Source organism: Megalobrama amblycephala, linkage group LG21, assembly GCF_018812025.1.
Source record: "Megalobrama amblycephala isolate DHTTF-2021 linkage group LG21, ASM1881202v1, whole genome shotgun sequence".
NCBI classification, from domain to species: domain Eukaryota; kingdom Metazoa; phylum Chordata; class Actinopteri; order Cypriniformes; family Xenocyprididae; genus Megalobrama; species Megalobrama amblycephala.
The window spans coordinates 28,396,580-28,422,595 of NC_063064.1; the positions used below are offsets into that span (position 1 = coordinate 28,396,580).

At 36.5% G+C, this 26,016-nt stretch overlaps 2 protein-coding genes across 15 annotated transcripts in view; one reads left to right on the plus strand and one right to left on the minus strand.

Annotated features, from left to right (window-relative positions):
- The window catches only part of elk4 (ETS transcription factor ELK4), a 163,362-nt gene that overhangs the window by 85,386 nt on the left and 51,960 nt on the right, over nucleotides 1-26,016 (minus strand). Inside the window, exon 8 of one of the 8 annotated variants that reach the window (XM_048172686.1) lies at nucleotides 22,200-22,352. The exons of 6 other annotated variants lie outside the window; for them this stretch is intronic. In XM_048172686.1, the coding sequence (XP_048028643.1) occupies nucleotides 22,327-22,352 (26 nt within the window). In that variant the 3' untranslated portion in view covers nucleotides 22,200-22,326. Of the gene's footprint in view, nucleotides 1-22,199; nucleotides 22,353-26,016 lie in introns of those variants that run through there. One more of the 8 variants, XM_048172690.1, reaches the window with a different exon arrangement.
- Nucleotides 1-26,016, plus strand: part of cdk18 (cyclin dependent kinase 18) — a 77,989-nt gene that overhangs the window by 39,337 nt on the left and 12,636 nt on the right. For 6 of the 7 annotated variants that reach the window (XM_048172698.1, XM_048172695.1, XM_048172699.1 and 3 more), the window contains 8 exons: nucleotides 11,853-11,980; nucleotides 15,399-15,524; nucleotides 17,631-17,687; nucleotides 20,845-20,959; nucleotides 22,110-22,204; nucleotides 22,418-22,480; nucleotides 23,478-23,601; nucleotides 23,801-23,921. In XM_048172698.1, coding sequence (XP_048028655.1) covers nucleotides 11,853-11,980; nucleotides 15,399-15,524; nucleotides 17,631-17,687; nucleotides 20,845-20,959; nucleotides 22,110-22,204; nucleotides 22,418-22,480; nucleotides 23,478-23,601; nucleotides 23,801-23,921 — 829 coding nt within the window. Of the gene's footprint in view, nucleotides 1-6,835; nucleotides 6,963-11,852; nucleotides 11,981-15,398; nucleotides 15,525-17,630; nucleotides 17,688-20,844; nucleotides 20,960-22,109; nucleotides 22,205-22,417; nucleotides 22,481-23,477; nucleotides 23,602-23,800; nucleotides 23,922-26,016 lie in introns of all 7 variants that reach the window. The other variant, XM_048172701.1, reaches the window with a different exon arrangement.

The window sequence follows — 26,016 nt, forward strand, 5'->3', positions numbered from 1 at the left end:
TCATCTCAAAGATTCACAGCTTACGCAATCTCTCCTCTATTCTGGACACCTCAAATAAAAAAGGCAAATCTCCTGAGCGCATCCCTTTGTATTTGCTTGCCCTGCAAGCTATTTGCTCAAACTTTCTGCGGCGCGTCTGGATTTTGTCACTAGAGAAGGCCAGGATGTAATTTGACACGTACAGTAGGTAGATGAAGGTTCGGGACGGATATATGAAACATTGGTGGGGAGTCCATATTGCCGGCGGATTTCCTGGAGAGGAAAATCTCTCGGATACTGCGCAAGAGGACGAGAAAGAGAAAGAGAGGAAAATGACTCGCCTGCTACGACCCCAATTACCACCGAGGAGATCAAAGAGCTCACTGCCACTGTGATATTTAAATGATGAGCCTAGATAGGGCCTCGCTTTTCATATCTGCAAATGAAGGAAACCAAGGCCCACTACCGCCCTCTCCTTCTCTCGCTCGTTCGCTATGTGTCTTTGTGCCGTAATTTGAAAGCGCTATATAACGGTCTCATTCGCCTACTGCCGAATATTAATGAAACCGAATACCAACTGTAGGAGCCCATTTAATAAATTCTTCCATTTTAATAGAGCCAAAATGTATGATTGTCATTTAAATGCCTGCACCATATTGTTTACATGCATCATTTGTACTATCTGCATATTACATAAGCATTGGTAAAACGGTACTGTCTCTTTAAGACTATCACTAGTACAAAAAAGTGAAAGTGAAAAAACAACAAGAACACGACGCAGAAGGTACAGACATTTATCGCTGAAATAAAACAATATATTGACTTCTAAAACCATTTTATGTAATATCCTTTCAATGATTTATGTATGTTTTCTAATTAAAATATTTATGTGATTAACTGATTCATAATCAGCATATCAGTGTTTCATTTGATTTGAATCGACTGGCAGATCTAGCTCAAATTAAGAACAGTGTCGAAAAGTAGAATGGATTTTAAAAGATATAGAATGACTCAAGCCTTAAAGGGATATTTCACCCAAAAACCCTGTTCTAAACCCTGATCTGTTGTTCTAAACCTATATGACTTTCTTTTCTCCATGAAAAAAGATTTTTTTTTATGTACACTCAGAGCAATAAACCTGAAAGAAGCACCATAAAAGCATCATAAAAGCAGGCCATTTGAATCATGAACTACATTTCAAATCCTCTGACAGCTTTATGTAGAAAACACACCAATGTTTAAGTAAGAGAACAATACCACTAAGACAGAATTGTGGAACTGAAATGATTCGATTTGATTCAAAAGAATCATTTATTGAAAAAATGGGAATCAGTACTTGATTGAAAACATGCCAAGGAAGATTTTCACAGAATAACATTCAATCTGTTTCTCACACAAAACAATAATATGACTTTAGAAGTCTTGTAATATAGCACAAGAATCATACTGAGTCATATAAATTAAAATTATTTGGAGTTTGATGTCCTCATTCTCCTAATTACATTCAAGAACAGGTTAGGAACGACATAAGGAGGAGTAAAAGATGGCAGAATTTTCAGTTTTTGGCTGAACTATTCTTTTAACCTTCATTCTCTTGATGTTTACTGAAAGGCAACACCAACCAGCCCTCCAAAGCTCCTCTCTCTATTAGTTTTTCTTACTTCTGTTTTTTTAAATTAGCATATGTGGGCAAGGAGACATTTACCTCCATCCTAACAAATCAAGGATAGCAAAACATTTACCCGTCTTTTTTGGCAAACCCGTCCCCCTGCTGCATTCCTGGGCCAGATGTGAACATAAAATGCAATTAAATCAATATGAGAACGATGAAGAAAGCATGTGAGAGAGAGAAAACAAACATCTAAGGCTGTGTGGGGGACCTGGTATTGAATTTCAGATCTGCTGAAAAGCAGGATGTGATATAAATATTGATGAATCAGATGGCTACCTGAGAGACAGAATAGCTATCTCTTGTTATCCGGATCCGACGTTGCCTTTGTTAACAGTCTGCGTCACCATAGCAACAAGCAATTAAATGGCAGCATGCATTTAAACATCAGAGACAAGTTGAGATTCATGCTGCCGAACAATAGAGGAGGAAAAAACGCTGGCTGTGTGTGATTGCTAGGGGAATCGAAAAAAAACATTTTCAGTGACAGAGAAAAGTTGCGAGGCACCACTAAATTGAGGGTAGACAAAGGCAGTGTAAATGCTGACATACTCTGTCTCACAATACATAAGAGCTTGAAGCCTAGTTCACTAAAATGCACATCTAACACATATATATAACAGTGACCTCAGACTTTTTCCCATTCATTTTCTCCATAGACATTTGTAAAACATCTCCTGCAAAGCCTTGAACGAATCAGCCAACTCTGAAATGAATCACAGCATTCCAACAATTGGTTTCAAGCAAAAAAATGTTATGAAAATATGATAAAAATTTCTAAACTCTAGTTCTTTTTGGATGAGACCGGCCACTTGTTGAAAAATGCATGGAAAAAAAACTAAATATATAATTCAAAAAACTAATCTTTACAAACTTTTTTGCATATTTCATTTTTTTCCACATTTAAATACAGTATAGAAAGGTTATTTTACTATTTATATATATATATATATATATATATATATATATATATATATATATATATATATATATATATATATATATATATATATATATATATATATATATATATATATATATATATATGCGTGTGTGTGTGTGTGTGTGTGTGTGTGTGCACATATACACATACATATACATACACACACGATTGGTCGATATCTCATTAGTATTATAGGTAGCTTAGTTCTTCACAGTGAATTTGGTTATTAAACATGCTTTTATGGAGTTGAAATCACATCAGAAGCTTCGATCACCACTTAACAACCTCAGAGCACATGGCAAGTCATAATCACTAAAAATCTAATTCTGTTTGAAGAAAATAAATTGGATTTAACTTCAAGATCCCTACTGCACTCAATATTCTAAAATATAAAGAGGTCTTATGATTGGCTGAGGTCTTTGGCGTCCTCCAATCAGAAATCACGCAACTGAAGGTGCATTAGGAAGCATCTACATAAATGAATCTCTAGGAGCCATACGATGTGTTGAGCGGTGCTGCCACTGAGAAAATGAAAAGCCTTCAGGGTTCGCTCTGCAGTTATAATCCTATTACTAATGATCTTCCATTGAAAAAACAAATTACCCAAGTATGATAGCCTTTGAATATGCTAGTGCTAAGCCACGCTTATTACCTGAAACATCAAATATCGCTGGACGGAATCAGTGATTCATCCTCGCAATTCGCCGTGTTAATGGGGATACTCAGGTTTGCCAAATAAAGAACAGAACGGGCTGAAGCGTTAGTCTCATTATGCTCAAAGAGGGAGGGGGCGAGACAGGGCTTTTGATCACCCAGCGAGGCCTACTCCTGCTTTCAAGGCTGTCATTGACATAAAGGAGCATTAGTGATCTTTTGTGCACCTAGAAAGGGTTTTTAAAAAGAGAAAGAAGAGGCATGAAAGACTACAAAACAAATGAAACTGAGTAAAAAAGAGAATAGGGCGATCTGTCAGCTATTCTCTTTATTTATACTAAGAGAGACTGTTTAGCTGTTTCGTGAACTGACACCTTATCCTTCACTGGTAAAGATTATAGGCTATAAAGATTAGGCTATTATTAGTTATGTCAGGAGTTTTCTGGAACCAATGACAATGCCAGACACCCAAATGTGATGATCTCCTTGCTGAAATATAAAGGTAAAAATTATTGTCTAATACCGAAATGTTTTTCATTTGTCTGCTGATTATATAATACATAGAGTCGAGTAATAACCTTTACGAGTAAACATACCAGAAAACTACATATCGATGAAGATTTTTGTCAGTGTATTAGAGGTGGCGACAAGTGAGTGACTTTATGAGTGAGTCACTGTACTGATTCATTCAAAACAATGTTTATTCAGGAAGGAAAGTCATTTAATGAAAGAAATCATTGAATTGTTCACTAAACCAATTCTTTCAAAACACTGATTTATTCATTGTTTATTCATCCCTTTATGAATGAGTCACTGAATCATGTTGTTAATCGATTCTTTCGACAACATTGATTCATTCAGGAACAAAGCCAGCAACTGTCACCACTTTTTTTTACATTTTACACACAAACACATATATAAATATATACTAGAGCTGTGAATCTTTGGGTAGACAGCAAATCAATTCAATTCACTGTTCACAGATTTTGATTCAAAAAACGATTTTTTGCAAATTCAGAATGATTAGATTCAAGACAATTCACATTAAAATTTTTTGCAATTCGATTCTGCATTTTTTATATGCATTCATGGAATTTTTTAAATTCTTCCCCCAATAGTAAGGGTGCGAATTACAAACGCACACACAACACACACACACAAAAATATAGGAATATATTTATTTATTTATGTATTTATTAAAGGGATAGTTCACCCAAAAGTGAAAATTTGATATTTCTCTGCTTACCCCCACAGCGCATCCAAGATGTAGGTGACTTTGTTTCTTCAGTAGAACACAAATGATGATTTTTAACTCCAACCGTTGCCGTCTGTCAGTCTTATAATGCGAGTGAATGGGAACACAATCAATAAGAGTCGAAAAACTTTCATAGACAAATCCAAATGAAACCCTGCGGCTCGTGACGACACATTGATGTCATAAGACACGAAACGATCGGTTTGTGCGAGAAACCGAACAGTATTTATATCATTTTTTACCTCTAAAACACCACTATGTCCAACTGCGTTCAGCACTCGGTTAGTGAGGTCTGATCGCGCTCTGACAACGGCAGTAACGTCTAGCACTCATTGAAGTATAAGCAGGAGACATCACTGCTGTTGTCAGAGCGCGATCAGACCTCACTAAGCGAATGCTGAACGCAGTTGGACATAGTGGTGTATTAGAGGTAAAAAATGATATAAATACTGTTCAGTTTCTCGCACAAACCGATCATTTCGTGTCTTAGGACATCAATGTGTCGTCATGAGCCGCAGGGTTTAATTTGGATTTGTCTATGCAAGTTTTATTTACTCTTATAGTAGAAGTTCCCATCCACTCGCATTATTTGACTGACAGACGGCAACGGTTGGAGTTAAAAATCATCATTTGTGTTCTACCGAAGAAACAAAGTCACCTACATCTTGGATGCCCTGGGGGTAAGCAGATAAACATCAAATTTTCATTTTTGGGTGAACTATCCCTTTAATGATGTTTATTACTAGTACACTTATAACAGTGGTGTAGTCTAGTTTTTTGTAGTGAGTATACTGTGATTTTTCCCTCCCGGCCTCATACTTACCCGTCCCAGAGCGACACCCCATAAGCACCGCCACACTCACTAATGCATATAGTATGCATCTGATCAAGGCTATATGAGAGCATTCTGAAAGACGGCTTATGTGTGTGTTATCTACATGTCAATTTATTATAATCAACATAAGACTTTAACAGCCAGTGACATTTACAGCTGAAGAGCCTCTGGACTGATTTTCTACTGTTTAGTATCAATCACCATCTAACTCAGCCAGTTAAGATGGCCTTAGATGTTATATGAATAAGGTCCCTGTAACATATGTTTTATCAGCTAGAAAATTTCAATGCACATTTAAGGCTGCAAGTTGCAACTGTTATTACTCTCTAAAAATTGTTTGGTTAAAAACAACCCAAATGGGTTGAAAATGGACAAACCCAGCAATTGGGTTGTTTTAACCCAGCGATTTGGTTAAATGTTTGCCCAAACTCCTGGGTAGTTTTATTTAACTCATCTATTGTGTAAAAATTGCTGTATTGCTTGCTTAAAATTAACCCAAAATATGTTGGAAATTAACATTTATTAATATTAAATATAATAGTTAAGCAATAAACATGCATAATATTGTTTATTAATAAATTATCACCTTTTGATTATTATTGTTGCCTCTAGTACTTATGTGTCTGATTTTCAATTTCCAACCTATGGGTTCATTTTAAGCCAGCCATATAGTCATTTTTAAGCAATAGTTGAGTTAAATAAAACTACCAAGCAGGTTGGGCAAACATTTAACCCAACTGCTGGGTTAAAACAACCCAATCGCTAGGTTTGTCCATTTTCAACCCAACTTTAACCCAGCATTTTTAGAGTGTAACAATAATGGAAAGATGAGGCTTATCAGTATGTCACAATATCACCCTGTTTGGACTTTTTCTGTTTTGCACCATGTCAGTCTGTCATCATAGTTATGCATTTTAATTCACTAACTTGCAATTCAATTCGATATCAGTTATTTTGGATATACTGTATATCAGGTACAGTACATGGCAAATTTTCTCAAGAAAAAAAATCTAATGCTGTATAACGGGAATCAGTTGGTACTACATTAATATTGAAGGTTAAAATGAACTGATTTGTTTACAAACTTAAATTACACTTAAGGAATTTTTTATATTAATAAGGTTATAATAGGCCTAATAACTTTAAATTTATTTCTACTCCAGTTCGTGTTTTGAAATATAAATTTAAATGGTGGCTGTCAACTTGACGGATTTATTCAAACATGCATAATATAGGCTATTGAAGAACATTAAAAAATTATAATTAATAGGTAATATGGTGTATATATTTAGCTAAATGCTCCTTTCTAGAGTTCATTTTTCTAGCTGACTAACGAGTTTATGGTCACTGAATATGTTTTTCTAAAGTAAATGTGATGTTATGTGACATTGTTTACAAGCTGTTATTAACATCTTTCTGCAGTTTAAACACTGATTAAGCGATTATATCTCATGATATGGATTTCGTTAAGTTGAACTGTATTTTTTATCTTACCTTCAGATGTTCCTTCATGTTTATTTCGCGCTGTAACTGGTATTAAAGCAGAGGAGAGGATCAGTTCACGGGCGCGTCAGGCTGCCGCTTTTCTTGAACTGATACTGCGATCACATTAAAGAGCGCCCAAACGGTATATGTTTTTTATTATTATTCCGAAGTAAAATGCTCAAAATATGAAACTTGAGACTTTGAGAAATATAAAACTTTGTTTCATGTCAAAAGCAACAAAACACAAATCATATTTTGTGATTTATTGCATGGTTACATATCCTCGCGCTTTTTAAGTGGGTATACGGAAATCCTTGAACATTCCTAGTGGGTATACGGCGTATACCTGCGTATCACGTAGACTACACCACTGACTTATAAGGGTTATACCTCAAAATAGTGCCTTTATTAATAACGAAATGTGAGCATCTGTCTCAGTGTTTGTCATTTCCCATCTATGACCCGAGAGTCATGTCTCTCCCTCTGTCCGCACAATTGGATCTATCACACCCTCATGCAGCTTTGATGATTTTCAAAGCTTCACATCTCTCCTCCTGAGTTTGACAGTACAGAAACCAGAGACTGTGCTTGGTGACAGTCCGGGCTAGCAAGTCGATGCAGGTGGTCATCCTTACCTTTCATCATGTCGCTGTTAGCCCGAGCGGAGAGGTACAGTGAGAGTGTGATGTTGGAGGTCAGTTTGTGTGTCATCTCAGATCAGATGAGATGGGCTTTGATGTTCGGTGGGGGCCTGAGTCACTCAAGCGACTCAGATCCAATTTCTGACCCTGTCCTCGGCACACGCACTGGGGTCAGAACTCAAATACCCCTCCGGCCTGTCAGGAGGGAGGAATTCTGATCCCTGCACAAACTCGGGACAACAGCAAATGCCAAGTAAGATTAGAGCCGTCGATATTAACCTGGGCGCACTACAAGGAATTTAAATGTTGTATTATGCGGGAGACTGCAGGGTCCGATTCGCTCATATATTCTGCATGGCTGGATATTTACAGTGTTCATTCAATTCGATCAAGCTCTTGATTCAATTCAATTTGATTCCAATCTCGATTCAATATCAATTAAAAGGGACAATATAGTGTTGTCACGATACCAAAATTTTGACTTCGATACGATACCTAACTTAAATATCACGATACCGATACTTAAACAATACTACGGCAAAAACCTAAAACAGCAGGAAAAGTAAATAAATAACATATGACAGAACTTCTTTCTTCACCAGTGTGCAGGCTGATAATTCTGGATTTGAGCTTCATTGCCGTGAAGTTAGAGTTAGACTTAATATATTTTTTTAAATTATTTTCATGCTCAATAAAATTGTAAATTATTTGCTGTTATGCTTTTTTGCTTTTTTTTTTATACATTTAGGTGTTTTTGACAGTAAGATGATTGTAAAAATTATATTACTGTAAATAATTAGAGCAATGTTATTAAAGCATAAATTGGTTTAAAATAACTGTATATACCCTCCACATATTTATATATTTTTAAATTAATTTTATTTTTGCAACCAGATATCACTTATTAAACTAAGACTCAATAATACACCTCTTTGCGGAGGTCTGCTTGCACGAGTAAAATAAATAAAAAACACTCATTTAATGTTTGAGAGCATAAACATAATGCTGGTATCACATTCACTAACCTGTCGCTCTTTAAATTCTTTGTACAAATCGGGATGTTTGACGGCAAGATGCTTTTGACTGCCTTCCCTTGCATTATTTTGTAACATCTTTTGCAGACGGGCTTTGTGGTGTCCGTGGGCTTGCTCTGGCTGTCGGCAATGTAAGCAAAATAATGCCATATTTCGCTTCGTGCATCTGCTTTCTCAACAATTTGTGGACGGTCTGCAAGAGCACCTGTGTTTGCAACCATACCTCTCGTTTCGTCACCATAAAAGCCGTTGCGCAGTTGAGAGGAATAAACACGCACTCAATGTGCCTTTGAAGCAACGCGCTGCACGCACACTGCCCCCTGCTGTCACACTTTAGGAAATACAGCTGGCACTCAAAGTACCGGTACTAATAAAACTAAGAACCGGACCGTTTTTAAAAGCAGGGTATCGCAATACCTTTCTAGTACCGGTATATAATGCAACACCAGGACAATATGTAAATTTTCGCCACTAGATGACGTCTTGATTTCGTGGAATCATAGGAGGTGTTGTCTTCACGTCTACAGCCGGTGGAAAACAATCGGGATGGGACTCGAGCAGAAATCATGTTCATGGATGAGATTATTAACGTTACTGTAGTATGAAGCAGAGCAGGGCCGAGTGATGTTGGAGCAGAACAACTGGCCACTGGAGCGATTGCTAATGAAAGATGAGCGCGACACACGTCTCGAGATCGGTGGAACTTTTATTATGCCACATAATATATTAAAGCATTTTTGGTGTTTCCATAGTTTCTACAAAATAAAACCGGAAACCGAGGGTAACGCGGGTATTATGTCATTGATAGGCGACACACGGACACGGTCCGTGTCATTGTATAAATCCAGAGAAATAAATAATTTAAACCATCTCGGAAACATTTGGGATAATACAAGTGCACAAGTCAACAAAATATATAACACTGTTCTAGTGGTTTTGGATATTTTAATCCAAAAATGTTACATATTGTGCCTTTAATTTGGATATGTATTAGTTATAGTACTTGTTTTCATGGCAGATTAATAAAAAAAATATTTTTCACACATTTATTTCATATGCCAGACTTTACAGGTTTAAAGAGCATAAAAACAGCATTTATGATTTGAATTGAGTAAGAAAATTGACAGAATTTGAAAGCTGAGACTGTTTCTTATATATAAAAAAAAAAAAAGTAACAAGCACAAAGATTATTGTAATTATTTTATGACAGGCGCACTACAAATAATGTTTACGCATCAACTGAAAACAGCAAGAGATCGACCTTGGGATTTAAAAGTCAATAGAAATGGTTAAAATGAGGACTGATTAATCAATAGTGTCAACCCAGCCCTAATTTTCAGGGTCATAACAGGGACTCACAAAACAGCTGTCGTGATCATCTCGGATAGGATAAAGACAGCCGTGGGTAATGCGACCGCGTCGACCAGCCGTCTCTGCCAGATGTGGCATTTTGTGGCGTTCTAGCCAAAATGGCTCCGATAAAGAGTTCACTTGTGCGGGCCGGAGAGGATGAGGCCTGCATAAATGAGAACGGATGAGCCTGGCAGGCAATTCTCATTCAGCGACGGGCTCGGCCCAATAATGAGGTGGATCTCAATTATGCCGGCACGGCGCTGTGAAATGGACCGGGGTCTCCCACCTCGACGCCTCCAGAGGCCCTTCAAGCCCCCTCGTCCAAATTGAACTGATGGAGCAGAAAAGCCATTTTGATTTTCGTTCTCACCTCCGAAAACACGGTTTGGCAGTGATAATGCCAGGCTGCCGTGGGCATCTGCCGTTCGCTCGCGAAGGGGGTCGGCGGGTCCCTATCGGACGTGCCGTATAGGGGCGTAATTGGATTTGTGCTGACAGTCTGTTGACACAGACATTATTAATTGGGGTGGCTGGATTGACACGCACTTAGATAGCCACATCATAAATGCATGAAACTCGGCGCGATAATTGCGATCGCTCCGCTAACTGCGGTGGGCTTGATTAATGATGCCGTCATCAGCATATGCCAAAGCTGACCTCACGGTTATTGAGTTAGCGGGCTAATCAGAGAAGAGGTGGGACGTCTATGGCTCATTCGCACTCAAAAGCAGCATGAGAGATTGTTGAGGCTCTTCAAACGACTCTTATGACCTAATGAATGCAACAGTTACCACTGAAGCTTCCGGAGCAATAGAAGAAACAACCAAACAAAGCACAGCAGGATCACTAAAACACGGCCTACAGTCTTTGAGTAAAGGGAAAGACAATTTTTTGAGTGAATCTGTTTAACATGTTCAGAAGCGTTCGCTCGCAATCTCCTGTATCTTCCATTCTTTCATAAAATGTGCTTTTCCTCACATATTACTCAATACTGTCAGATACAAGAACACTGTCAAATATTTATTATAAATATTAAATGAACTGAGAATACAGGATGGTTTCTGAATATCTGCTCCATCTACTGAACCACAGTCAGACAGAAAACACTTACAGTGATGACAAAATAATATTTTGCACATCACACATCTATAAAATGCTTTTGTTTTTCTGGTGTTAACCATTAATATGATCAAATTAAAATGAGGAAATTATTTAGAAATCCCAAATAATGCATTTACAAAAAATACTAGCAGAGTTATTTAAAATAATAAATTACATAAAATAATAATAATAATAATAATAATAATAATAATAATAATAATGACAATTTTTTTAAGCATTATTACTTAAAATTGTAAACACACACACACACATATATATATATATATATATATATATATATATATATATATATATATATATATATATATATATATATATATATAGATTTATTTATTTATTTATTTATTTATTTTTTATATATAATAATATATATATAATTTGTTTTATTAATAATAATAATAATAATAATAATAATAATAATAATATTTTATATATATATATATATATATATATATATATATATAGACAAAATGTAAGCACAATTACATAAAAACAATCAACAAAAATAGTATATAGTTTGTGGCCTTGTCAACTTTTATATTTTGAGACAGAAAAAACTAGCACAATTAATTAAAATGATAAATTAATAAATATTATTAATAATAAGAATATTTATTATTATTAACAAAAAAATATGCACAATTATTTAAGAAGTATAAGAAAAAAATTTAAAGAGTTTGTGTGGACTTATTTTGTCAGAAATATCCATAAAATTAATTTGTGCACATTTGTGTTAAGAACATTCTAGTGATCATCTCTTTTGTTGCTATTTTCAAAACTACTGGCAGATAAAGTTGTCTGAATCAAATATTTTAACTATGTGTTCCAGAATCATCTATATATCTATAAAGTAACTGTAAGCGTTGTGATTGTGTCCTACAGGTGTGGTGCCCAATAGTCTGGGTCTACACAGCCTGCAACCCAGTCCAGTGGCTCCAGACAGCCAGGCTCAATCTCCCACCCAACTGCAGTACCGCAACAAAGTCCAGCACCGCCGATTCTCCATGGAGGTGAGTCCTGTTTAATCATCTCATCCTTCTCCATGCTAAAGCACAGCAAAGTGCTCCTTCCAGAAGCTTTGATGGAGACCTAGTGATCCTAACAGTAATCTTATCTAAGTCCTTAATAAAGTCCTTGCCAGAGGCACTAAAGCCTTGTTATCAAAGACTTTGTTTTTCTTTAAGGTGAGACCAGGTAAAATAAAAAAAGTACTAAAGAGATGACAAGTTTGTGTCTGACTGCTCTAAAACACTCCTTTACTCTGGTAATCACAGTTTTATGGAACCCCCAAGAGGATGTAGTGATGGTAAAAAAAATAAATAATAAATGAGGTGAGAGGAAAAATATATTACAGTGCTTTAATGAACAAATGCTATACTTTTGTGAGAGAAGGCAAAGTTTTTCAGGGGAACGCAATAATTTTGAGAAAGAATGGAAAGTTTCTCGGGGGAACAGTATTTTTGGGAGGGATCAGAAATTCTCTCGGGTGGAACAATACTTTTTAGAGAGGATGCAAAGTTTCTCTGGGGAACGCAATACTTTTGAGAGAGAACGGAAAGTTTTTTGGGGAACAGTACTTTTGGGAGGGATCAGAAAGTTTTTTGGGGAACAGTACTTTTGGGAGGGATCAGAAAGTTTCTCTGGGAACAATAATTTTTTGAGAGAATGCAAAGTTTTTCTTGGGAATGCAATACTTCTGAGAGGGAACGAAAAGTTTGTCGGGGAACACAATACTTTTGGGAGGGATTGGAAAGTTTTTCGGGGGAAACGCAATACTTTTGTGAGAAAATGGAAAGTTTTTCGGGGGAACGCAATACTTTTGTGAGAATGCAAAGTTTCTCGGGGGAAGGAAATGCTTTTGAGAGAGAACGGAAAGTTTCTCGGGGGTACGCAATACTTTTGTGAGAATGCAAAGTTTCTCGGGAGAAGGAAATGCTTTTGAGAGAGAACGGAAAGTTTCTCGGGAGAACGCAAAACTTTTGTGAGAATGCAAAGTTTCTCGGGGGAAGGAAATGCTTTTGAGAGAGAACGGAAAGTTTCTCGGGGGAACGCAATACTTTTGTGAGAATGCAAAGTTTCTCGGGGGAACGCAATACTTTTGTGAGGGGACAAAACGTTTCTCAGGGAATAATAATTTTGAGAGAGATTGGAAAGTTTCTCGGCAGAACAAAACTTTTTCAAAGGAATGCAAAGTTTCTCGGGGGAAGGAAATGCTTTTGAGAGAGAACGGAAAGTTTCTCGGGGGAACGCAATACTTTTGTGAGAATGCAAAGTTTCTCGGGGGAACGCAATACTTTTGTGAGAATGCAAAGTTTCTCGGGGGAACGCAATACTTTTGTGAGAATGCAAAGTTTCTCGGGGGAACGCAATACTTTTGTGAGAATGCAAAGTTTCTCGGGGGAAGGAAATGCTTTTAAGAGAGAACGGAAAGTTTCTCGGGGGAACGCAATACTTTTGTGAGAATGCAAAGTTTCTCGGGGGAAGGAAATGCTTTTGAGAGAGAACGGAAAGTTTCTCGGGGGAACGCAATACTTTTGTGAGAATGCAAAGTTTCTCGGGGGAACGCAATACTTTTGTGAGAATGCATAGTTTCTCAGGGGAACGCAATACTTTTGAGAGGGGACAAAACGTTTCTCAGGGAATAATAATTTTGAGAGAGATTGGAAAGTTTCTCGGCAGAACAAAACTTTTTCAAAGGAATGCAAAGTTTCTCAGGGGAAGGCAATACATTTAAGATGGAACGAAAAGTTTCTCAGGGAACGCAATACTTTTGAGAGATAACAGAATGTTTCTCAGGGGAATGCAATATTTCTACGAGAGAACAAAGTTTCTCGGGGGAACGCAATACTTTTGAGAGGGAACGGAAAGTTTCTCAGGGGAACGCAATACTTTCAAGAGAGAACGCAAAGTTTTTCAGAGGAAAGCAGTACTTTTGCATAGGAACGCAAAGTTTCTCAGAGGAATGCAATACTTTTGCAAGAGAACACAATGTTTCTTGGGAAATGCAATACTTTTCAAAGAGAGTGCAAATGTTTCTCTGAGGAACGCAATACTTCTGCAAGAGAACACAACATTTCTCTGGGGAACACATTACTTTTGCAAGAGAATGCAACGTTTCTCAGAGGAACAGAATACTTTTGAGAGAGAATGCAATGTTTAAAATAATTAAATATTCAAAATGTATAACTCTTTTCACAATAAAAACCTTTTGAATAGGATTGGATTTTATTCACATCTTGGCATTTATATCAAGTATCTCTTTTATATAATATCCCCAAATTGCATAAAAATACACCTAGTTAGTCGAATTGTCTCTCATTTCATTGTAGTAATTATGTAATTTTGGCAGAAACTTTGGGTTCTTTGGTGTATTTCTGTAACGAATACATCTTTAATCTTCTTCAATACAACACAACATCAATAAAACATTACAGTGTCATACATGTCTCACAAATATTAGTGATGCATTCCACCTATTAGAAAAGCAAGTTCAAAATAAACCATGCCAACTGGATTCCCGAATGACAAGAACAGACTAATCAGAGCCTGCACTAGGCTCATGCCTTGATAATCTCTCTTCCTCTCTTCCACCATAATCATCCATGCGATTCTATATCGAGTGTACGAGAGACAAGCTTCGGTTGGAGGCGCATGAGAAAGATGGAGTCCATCATTAAATGGAGTGGAAGTATTACCTGTAAGTTAGTCCAGAGCCACAAAAGACAGACTTGGCATTCGGAGTGTTCTTTGCCTCGGCTGTCAGCTTTCTTATTCACTGGCCATGAATCTACAGGGAGAAAATTGGAATGAATGCCCTCTCCCATTTTCAAATGCGACGGCTTCCTTCTGCTCTCGCAAACCTTTTATCTGCACCGCGCACCCTTATTTTATTCCCACGGGCATGACGGGAGAGCACTGAGGAGAAAGGGAGGACTTTTTATTCCTTGGTTTTATTGAGAATCACTCGCTAGTTTCATTGCACGACCGTACAAACTCAGCCACAAGGCAGAGCAGGAGGAATCACAGGGAATGCTCTCATTTTTCAGAGCACATAAGATTCCCCTCATTGCTGTGCTATTTTTGGGCCTCCCCTAACCGTGCCGATGAATCGAGTTACGAACTAACTCCATCAGAGCTTCTTAAATGCGAGAAGATTTTTGGAGATGCTTCAGCTCGTTGCATGATACAATATTTTGTCCTACCCTGCCTCGGCGTATTGAGATTACTCCAGAATCCTTTATTGAGTGTGAGTCTTCACACTGGAGAAAAGTGACAGGTTTTCTCATTGTCATGCCGAGTTTGTCCTGGTAAGAATAGTCAGCTCTGCCTATAGGCGTAGAGAAAGCTGTCATATTCACCTTGACTCGCTGTGTTTTTATGTGTGCAAGCTGAACGCTAATAGCTGACAGCTCTTTGATGTGTGTGCAGGATGTAACTAAGAGGATGTCTCTGCCCATGGATATTCGTCTCCCGCCAGAGTTTCTGAAGAAGTTACAGATGGAAAGCACTCCACCATGCAAACCTCTCAGTCGCATGTCCAGAAGAGCCTCACTGGTTAGTAACCAAACTAAACTCACACAGATAATTAGTTAGAAATCTAAAGGATATCTCATTGTCTGAGTTAATGCTAATATCTACAGAGAAACCCAACCCTATCGATAAAATACAGCTTATTTCTTTTAAAATAAAATAACTATATATTCATGAAGATGTAATTATTTTCTTGAGACAAAATTGCTAGCAAAGTAAACCTGTCTACATACACAAAAATTCTGTTCCAAAACCATGAGAGCTTCCTACCGAGGCAACTTTTTTTGGCATCATTAACCTGCAATAGTGCACAGAGGCCTAGGCTATGTCCAAAATTGCCCCCAATGCCCTTTATATAGGGCATTATTTGAGGGAACAGCCATTTGTAGTGGTGTCCGAAACCATAGCAGACGTTATCGAGCTCACTCATTCAATATCATAATGCACCGCAATAACAAGTGTACAACTGACGTACACTTTATGTACTCAATGGCTTGGGAATACCCATAACGCACTGTGAGAGTCACGTGCCGAATGAATTCCCGAAGATGGCGCCTGCAGCTGAATGATCCATGCAGCCATTTTCCAAAACACTGGTCCAATGTAGGTACAGCGTAATGTCATATAGGTATAAATTCCTTTTTAATTTATTATTAAATTGTTTTATTAAGGTCTATATATGCTAGTTTCCAGTTCTAGATCAATCTTTTCAATACTAGTGGAGCTGCCAGTTTGCCAAGTTTCAAATAATTATTAAACAGTAAGCACAAACTATGCAAAAGCGGTAGCCTTTTCGGCGCACTCAGTGTCCGAATTCACAAGGGAATATGTCTTCAGCAAATGTATTTTTGCAGATATTGCAATCCCAGAATGCATTGCAGCATGCATGTGGGGGGTGGAAGGAGAGTAATGTCATATGATTACATTACATCTTATTGAGTACTGAAAAAAAAATGGGATTAAAGACACAATATGTAAGATTTTTGGATTAAAATATCCAAAAAAACACTAGAACAGTTTTATATATTTTGTTGACTTGCATACTTATATTACCCAAATATTTCCAAGAATGTTTTAATCCAGAGAAATAAGCAATTTTAACCAGGACACGGACTGCGTCCCTACATCGCATATCAATGACATCATACCCTCGATTTCCGTATTTTGTAGAACCTATGGAAACACAAAAGACGCTTTAATATATTATGTGTTTTTTACATAATAAAAGCTCCACTGCTCTCGAGCCGTGTGTCGCATTCGTCTCTCATTAGCAATCACTCCAGCGGCTTCGTTCCACTCCGATGGCTTCCATCAAGCTACGCCTTTGTTTAGAATAAGCGACCTCTAGTGGGATAAAATTACATATTGTGCCTTTAATGGGATTTTTACATCCAGAACCCGAATGTTGCACTCGATAGCCATCCATGATTTCTACTGTCAAACTAGTTACTGCTTTCATACTATACTATGAAAAGTGCTATACAAATAACACTCAACCGGTTTGAGCACTTTCAAAGCGTTGGCCTAGCATTTCTGTCTACATTTGTATACTTAGCATGCCTCTCCGCTAAAAAAACCCAAACACTGATTTATAACACAACATTTGGCGCATTTACAGCGTTGCTGCAAGAACTGTTATAGCAAACATTATCGTAAATGTCTTCTACAGCCATTTTTCTTTCAGGTCAAGCACTATAAAATAATTCTGCAGCTCCTTTCAAACAAAATGTATTGTTAAAAATGATATACACAAATAAATCTTGATATACAACTTTCACTGCCTTGGTCGCATGTGCATACTTGCTCAGAATAAGGTTCTGGTCTAATTCAGCATGTCCTTCAGCTACACACAGAAGGACCTTAGTGGTCAGTGACAGATTGTTTATTCCTACACAAGACCTGAAGCTCACAGGACCCTGACCGCAAATGGCACACACTGCCCCAGAAGCCCTTCGCTCGCTCCACTCCACATTAAACAATACTGCAAACACTTACAGTTCTAGCTCTTAAATGTGCTTATTTACTTGTGTCGACATTCACACACAGTTTGATTCCAAGATATGGCTCACAAACAATTCATAAATGTTTTCAACAAACTTTTTGGTAACACAGTATTTCATTCTTTTCCAGTCGGACATTGGCTTCGGGAAATTGGAGACCTATGTGAAGTTGGGCAAACTAGGAGAGGTAAGATGTTTTCTCTTCCCACTATAGGCAAAAATTAAGAACATAAAACAGCAGTCTTCAAAATGAAGAATCAAATGTGTTCATTACAAGATTCCCTCCAGGCGATTACAGTGAATATGAGTCGTGTTGAATGTGGATTCTGATTTAATGGGCTTTTTTGGCATGAAGACACATCAGTCTCTAATATGCTCAAAGCTGTACGGCGACTAGCCCGTCAATTTTCCATTAAGTGCAACAAAGCATGCACATTGCAAATTGTGAGAAATAATGTACTACATACAACCCTGAGGAATACCATATCTAATGAATGTGAGAGGAAAAACCTGAAGTATTGGAAAAATACTGGACACGGACTGCAGTGAATTTGCTTCAATGAAGAAGCAAATAACAGTAAAGCGGGTTTCATATCTTTGTATCAGCAGTTATAAACGTTTTCATTAACGTCTAAAGTTGCTTTCAGCTCTGTGAATTTCTAGGCCTGGAAAAGTCATGGAAATTAATAAAATCGTATAAAGTCATGGAAATTCATGTGATTCGTGTGTTTTTTCTCGGCTCTAACATATTGAATCAGATAGAAATTGCTCTTTGTGAGTGAAATATCTGTAATATATTTAAAAATCCTTTCTATTATACTGTATGCATATCAATTAGCATACACTTTAATACAAATAAATTTGCAAGGATTATTATTAAGTAAATGCTGAGATACAGTTCATGGAACTACTCTAATAAGACTTAGGTAAGATCTCCTTCTAGTCTTTAAAGGGGTGGCTCATTGCAATTTTACTTTTTTAACTTTAGCTAGTGTGTAATGTTGCTGTTTGAGCATAAACAACGTCTACAAAGTTATGACATTCAAAGTTCAATGCATAGGGAGATATTTTCTTTTAAAGAATTTGCTGTTTAAGGACTACAACAAATGGCTGGTAGGGACTACAACAAGCTTCTTCCCGGGTTAGTGACATTACTAACCCTAAAATTTACATAAACCCTGCCCCCAAGAACATGCAACAAAGGGGTGAGGCCATGCTATTGCAATACAGAACGTAACACAAATGCAATAGCATGTCATAAATGCAAGATAACACATGACAAGTTATTATAACCATAATTAAACTAAACTTTACCTGTTCTGTCTTCATGCAGAATATATTTTCTGGCTCTGTAGGATCTTACAACAGTTCCCACACAAGCGATTTATAGACTATCATGACAGAATATGCAATCAATAACTTTAAGTTAGTTAACTCCACATCAGCTACATAATCAACTAACCATTCAGAAACGTCCTGTTGCATTCGACATGTTGTCACTTCTTTGAGTCTCTCCATCATTGTCCGACTCCGGTTTTAACATAAAAGGCTGAACAGTTTCTGATATTTTCAGTAAGTCTGCATGAGGTAATCGACGCTGCTAACACGAGCTCTTGAAACTCCGCCCCCTATTGAGAGCATAGAGACAGAGCGCATTTATGTTAATCTGAAAGCCACGCCCACCGGGGGGGAAAACAATCCAACCGTCTCCATTGAGTTTGTATTGCGTGAGGCTGCCTCCTTGCCTTTTCTGACTTATTACAAAAAACAGAACAATGTCTAAAAGCTGCTGTGTGACAAGGTGTACAGCTAACAAACTTAAAAAACCCAGAAATAAGTTTTTATAAGCTGTCGACCCCCAAAAACAAATGTTTAAGGACATAAAAGTGGATACAGGCAGTGAGACAGAGAGCAACGGGTCATATTACTATAAGAAATGCATTGGAGGGGAACGTAATCGGCGACAGGTGAAATAATTCTTTGACATGGTAAAAAAAATAATGAATGGTTTGTTTTTGTTGGTTTGTTTAGCATATGTTGTCGCCGATTACGACCCCCTCCAGTGTATTTCTTAAAGTAATTATGACCATTTGCGCTCTGTCTCACTGCCTGTATCCACTTTTATGTCCTTAAACATTCATTTTTTGGGATCGACAGCTTATAAAAACTTATTTCTGGGTTTTTTAGCTTGTTAGCTGTGCACCTTGTCACACAGCAGCTTTTAGACATTGTTCTGTTTTTTGTAATAAGTCAGAAAAGACAAAGAGGCAGCCTCACGCAATACAAAGTCAATGGAGACGGTTGGATTGTTTTCCCCCCCGGTGGGCGTGGTCTTCAGATTATGACGCGTGTCGCTCTGTCTCTATTGCAGCAGCTCATTTGCATTTAAAGGCACGAAAAACAGAGCATCTGTGGGGTATTTTGAGCTAAAGCTTCACATACACACTCTTGGGACATCAGAGACTTATTTTACATCTTGTAAAAGTGGCATTATATGACCCCTTTATTAATACTTTTATTCAGCAAGGACATATTAGATTGAGCAAAAGTGACTCACTCAGCTACTCAACCTTCTGATAATTATTAAGGTTGCAGTTTTCACTGTTTTCCCATCTGTATTTTGTTAGGTTTAGTAACTTGCTGTTTTGTGACACCTAGAGTTCATTTTATACTCAAAATGACATTTATACTCAAAAATGATCCAACAAATGCTACCGTTACACAATATTTACTGTATTATTTACTTAGATGATGTTCTAAGTAAAGCATAAACTTTAAAAGCACAACTTAATTCAGTGTTATATTGTTTGAGTAAAATGTACATGAATCAGAGTATTGCAAAGTAAACTTTAGCTAAGTAGAAGTTACTCAACAAACTTTATCTGGCCAAGTTAAAGTTACTTATTTTCTTTGTAACTTTTACTTAACTTAGTTAAGTAGATTTTACTTAATTCCATATGTGAACTTGCAAAAGAAAAAGTAAATTTTACTTTTCTATTTTTTGTGTGTGTGTGTGTGTGTGTATTTTTTTCCACTATATATGTTATTGTCGACATCAATGATCATGTATCCAGTCAATCTCTACCATATATTAGCACATCAAAATTGAGACACCTGGAAACCAAATGTTCATAATTGGTCATATTGTTTGGTTTATGCAATTTATGGTAATAATAATGCATTATAATATTTGATTTCAAGGACATTTCTGTTTGCTTTTGTAAGTTAAATCATTTTGGTGATGTAAAGTAAAATCTGGGTCCTTAAGCAAAACCAGAACCACTGATCTATTCGCTTCTGTTTCCCAGAGGATTGACATTTTTTCCTTCCTGTCTATCACACAGGGCACATACGCGACGGTATTCAAGGGTCGCAGCAAACTCACAGAAAATCTGGTGGCTCTGAAAGAGATTCGGCTCGAGCACGAAGAGGGCGCCCCGTGCACGGCCATACGGGAAGGTAGCGTCCTCTCTCACAGACACAACTATGATTTCAAGCTCCCCAGTTGTTCAAAAGCCAGATTGTCATGAAGAGTATACATTCTAAACTAGCAAGCCACAGGCGTCTTCTTCACCCAGCCTGAATCACTCCATCTAAATGAGATGGAGTACGTGAGCGGGGTTGCTAATGGAAGATGCTGATGTAAAGCAAGGCTGCCACCCAGTGGCTGCTGGACACATTGAATGCAGCTCACGCTATAGGGAACATGCATTCAGGCTCATAATTTAACATAATAGACAATATCAAGATGTATTGGATTACAAAACATGTCATTGGAGGTCAGGGTTGGGCAAAATTCAGCTTTTCTTTTATAGCTCTGGGACTTCATTTAAGTATAAACTTTGTTTCAGGTCTAAGATAACTGCTCTTTCTACTCAGGACAAAAATCTGATAAGCAGGAAAAAAAATGTGTCAACTCATTCTCCATTTAATCTTTAATTGCTTTCCATTGCATAAAAATTATGTAAATTTGAGCATTCTTACAAATCCATATAGTCACTAATTAATTAAGTAAAATAACAAATAATAAATAAAAGATTATAAAAATTGTAATAGGAAATGCAACAAAGAAATGTATTTTATTAGTGTATTTTAGTTCAATATATTCAATATAGTGTATTTTAGTCATTTTAGTTCAATTAATGATGTGTGATATTATATATATATATATATATATATATATATATATATATATATATATATATATATATATATATATATATATATATATATACATATACATATATACACACACACACACACACACACACACACACACACACACAAGTAAAAAAAATTTAAATAGATTATTTTATTTACAGATAAAAAAAAAAATATATATATATATATATATATATATATATATATATATATATTAATTACATGTTTCTGTGTATAGCAATTTCATTTTTCAGTATGAATTATTACAAAGCAGCTCTTACATCAGATATCAGCTTTTCTTATTTGAATAAAAATTCTGCATCCTGTTTGGCTCGATTTAAATTCAGGAACTGGATTAGCATTTCAATTTAATTCTGAATGTTGCACAACCCCGCTGCAGGTTATTATCATAGTGGCTCATTGTCATATTCTTGTTGTGTTGCAACAGTGTCACTGCTGAAGAACCTGAAACACGCCAACATCGTAACACTGCATGACATCATCCACACAGACCGGTGTCTCACCCTTGTCTTTGAGTATCTGGTAAGCCACATTGCACAGCTTTTCTTTTGAATGTTATCACAACAATAGCAGGCTTTAGGTGAGCTCTTACGCCATGATGCTTTGTGATATGGGGTGGGGTGGTATTTGAAGTATTTTCCTCTTTATCCATTTAAGCAAGTTAGCAACCCTAAAAAAAAGACAGGAGCAGTCTGTTTTAATGCGTTTTGACATCATAACCTACTGTCTTTGCAGGACAGTGACTTGAAGCAGTACCTCGACAACTGTGGAAACCTAATGAGCATGTACAATGTGAAGGTAACAGTTCTCCCACCATCAAAAAACAATTAAAAGTCAACAGAGCTGTTCCAAACCCTGTTTACATAGACAGCTACCTTCTAAGACAGCATCCTAATGCAAAATAGCACAAGAGAGATGTGCCTCACAATCGATTCTGACAGTTTGACAGGTTAGCATGTTGCTAAGATAACAACAAACAAGCAATTTGTCAATTGATTATGAGCAAAACACTGCCCAACAACATGATCAAAGCCAATCAGAAGATACGTTTAAATGCAGAGTTATAACGAGCAGGATTTTGCACCAATGAGCTTTCACTGGGTGGGGCTACCAAACAGACCCAGAGAAGCAACAGAGATATTAACAAGATCTCATTAGTGATTTTTCTTTTTTATAGGGATGACTTTGATGGAAATTAGAGCATTGGAAACCCATAATTGACTAATTAGTTTGTTTAAATGACTAATAAGTCAATTTATTAAAGAAAATTAAATATAAATGAAGTATAGATCTCTAGGTGACATTTTAAACACTGATTAACAGCATCTAATGATTTGGAAATAGCCCATATGTTTTATGATAATGAGGAATTTATACTGAAAAATTAATAAATTATTAAAAACTACACTTACAGCAATAATAAACTTTTCTAATTTGATAGCTAATGGCTTTTTGCATGTCACTTTATCACGATGCGCCTGAATAAAACGCAGTGTCAGGCATAAAAATGCAAGTATTAAAATAAAAAATAAAAAAAAGTATTTACACTAACTTCATCAATACTTGCCAGTATTTATTTAAAAATATAGTTGAATTTTCTCTTGACTTCTGAAAATTTTGTAATGCATTCTGGAATTGCGTTATATGCAGTAGATACATGTGATGTTGCCTTCGAAAAAAAAAAAAATGAGGTATCTTAGAAGGCAGCTGCCTACATTTTGGATGCAATTAAATGCTGTCTTTGTTGGTAGCTCAAGTTTTAGAAGAGCTAACATCGGCCTCTCTGTCCTTGTAGATATTTATGTTCCAGCTTCTTCGTGGTTTATCATATTGTCATAAGAGGAAGATTCTCCACCGGGACCTGAAGCCTCAGAATCTGCTCATTAATGACAAGGGAGAACTCAAACTGGCAGACTTTGGTGAGACTTTCTTACAAGGCCTAAATATTCACAGATGAGTTTACTTTGGTGTGCTGTACAAAGAATATCTAGCTTGTTTTTTTTTTAGCACATTACCCAGCAGCGGTCTCCCGTGTGACTCCCATCTTGGCTGGGATTCTGGGTTTCCCAGCAACGTTTGTTCATCGCCTTAACTATCCATCTTATCTTGCTTGTTAAGGTTTGGCCAGAGCAAAATCAGTCCCAACAAAAACCTATTCGAATGAGGTTGTGACCTTGTGGTATCGACCCCCTGATGTTCTACTGGGTTCCACGGAGTATTCCACACCGATAGACATGTGGTAAGATGTTTTCTCACATAAATCACTGCTAGAATACATTGAATAGTAACACAACCGTGCATAACAGTACAGTATGGCATCGGCCAAAATGTGCTGCTATCATTATGAAAGCATGAAGCAAAACTATCGATATTGTTCATACACAATGCTCATAGACAAGAAAAAAGCAAAAATAGGCTATAATCTAAAACTAAGCATAAAAATATAGCCATATCTAGAGACCAGAATATCATATATACTGGAGGGCGGACTCTTTTGTTTTTGGTCAGTAAACACACACACACAGCAACCCCATAGCAACTTGCAAAACAAAGCACCACTCATATTTTATTTAGCAAATGTGAAAACCTGGTTAAAATTTAACCATTTACATTAAGCAAACTTATCTATTTTAAGTATTTGCATCTACTTGATTTTATCTACTTGAATTACATTTAATCGGTTAAAAAATATGCCTAGTTGTGGAACAAGCATGATTCAATTATTTAAAAAGTATGAGATTGGTTTACATAGGATTTATTGATGATAGATATATACTGTATAAACCTGGTTATTGAGTTTTAAACACATTCATTAGTACGTTTAAATAAATCTCATTCTTACTTGTTTTATATATGCATGACTGAAATATGCATCACGTGTAATGCAAATGGATGAAAATTTTATATGCAATTAAAATGCATAACGCTTAAATACAGGACTAAAAATGTATTAAATGTGGTTAACATGAGACAACTATTATTTAGTGCCGTCAAATCGATTAATCACACCTAACAAAAGTTTGTGTGTGTGTGTGTGTTGCAATTAATCGATTTCACAGCACTAATATATATGTTTATGTCTCTGTATGTTTGTCATATATATATATAATATATATAGTCTCTCCAGGATTCTGTGATCGCAGAATTTACTGCAAAATCAAGCAAACGCCGCAAAATTCGGAGGGGCTTGCAATTTTTCTAAATTGCCGCAGATTTTCCGCAGATTTTGGGTCTGAACAAGTTGTGTGACGTCATCACAACGTACATTCAGCCAAAGGAAAGCCCACTTCGAAGTAGGCTATGTGCGCTGAACTTGAATCGATTGATAAACAACTGTTTGCGCCGTTGCTTCGGCAATGCATCTGTCAGTCAGTCAACCACCGCAACAATCCCGCTCCCACGACTCAGCATGCACGCTCTGAGTGACGTCGTTTCCATCAATCAGTTCAGTTTATCAACAGTGTCTGAATGTATTGCCTGAAATAATTAAATAGTAGTCAGAAAATAATTTATTTTATAGAATTTTGTTTTTACCTTTAGGCCAAAACTGAGCAAAAAATTGCAGTTTGCTGCAGTTGTTATGACCAAAAATTAAATCAATGAGATCTTTATAACAGTACAGCAGACTACTTACATAAAATGCATATAAATATAATTTGTCACTCTATATCTCCTAATAATATGTCTTAGTAAGAAGATATGCTTAGTTTTATGATAAAAGCTCTATAATTTTTATTGTGGGGGGCAAAACACAATGCAATGCAATAGGGATACAATGATGATTGAGAGATAAACAAATAAATGTTCCTGAAAGCCTGTTGTATCATATTTGATACATAAAATATACAAAATTGATTGATAAAATATATAAACCTTTCTAAAGGGGGAGCATATACCCCCAGACCCCCCTAGAGTACCTATAATAACCTATAATAGTACCCTTTCACAAAATCATGTGGGAAACACTGCAATATAACATTTTATAATAAAAAAATGGTTTTATTTGGTGTTACATATGAAATAAAATGTTGAAATTATATGTTAAGCTATTATCAGAGTTCTCCTTTTAAAAATTACAGAGCCCAGTGGTTCTTGAACTCAGAAAAGTAATAAAAATGTTAGAAGAATATTGATTCTGGTGTATTTTAATGAAAAACTACACAAGAAATGCCGCAAATATTGCCGCAAATTTGAGAAAAGCCACCGCAAAATCAGTCATTTTAGGCCACAGAAATCAGAAAAAAGTCCCGCGAAATCCTGGAGGGACTGTAATATATTATACATATATATTATATATAATTACTAGCAGTGGAACTTTTTTGCTTTTTCAGCAC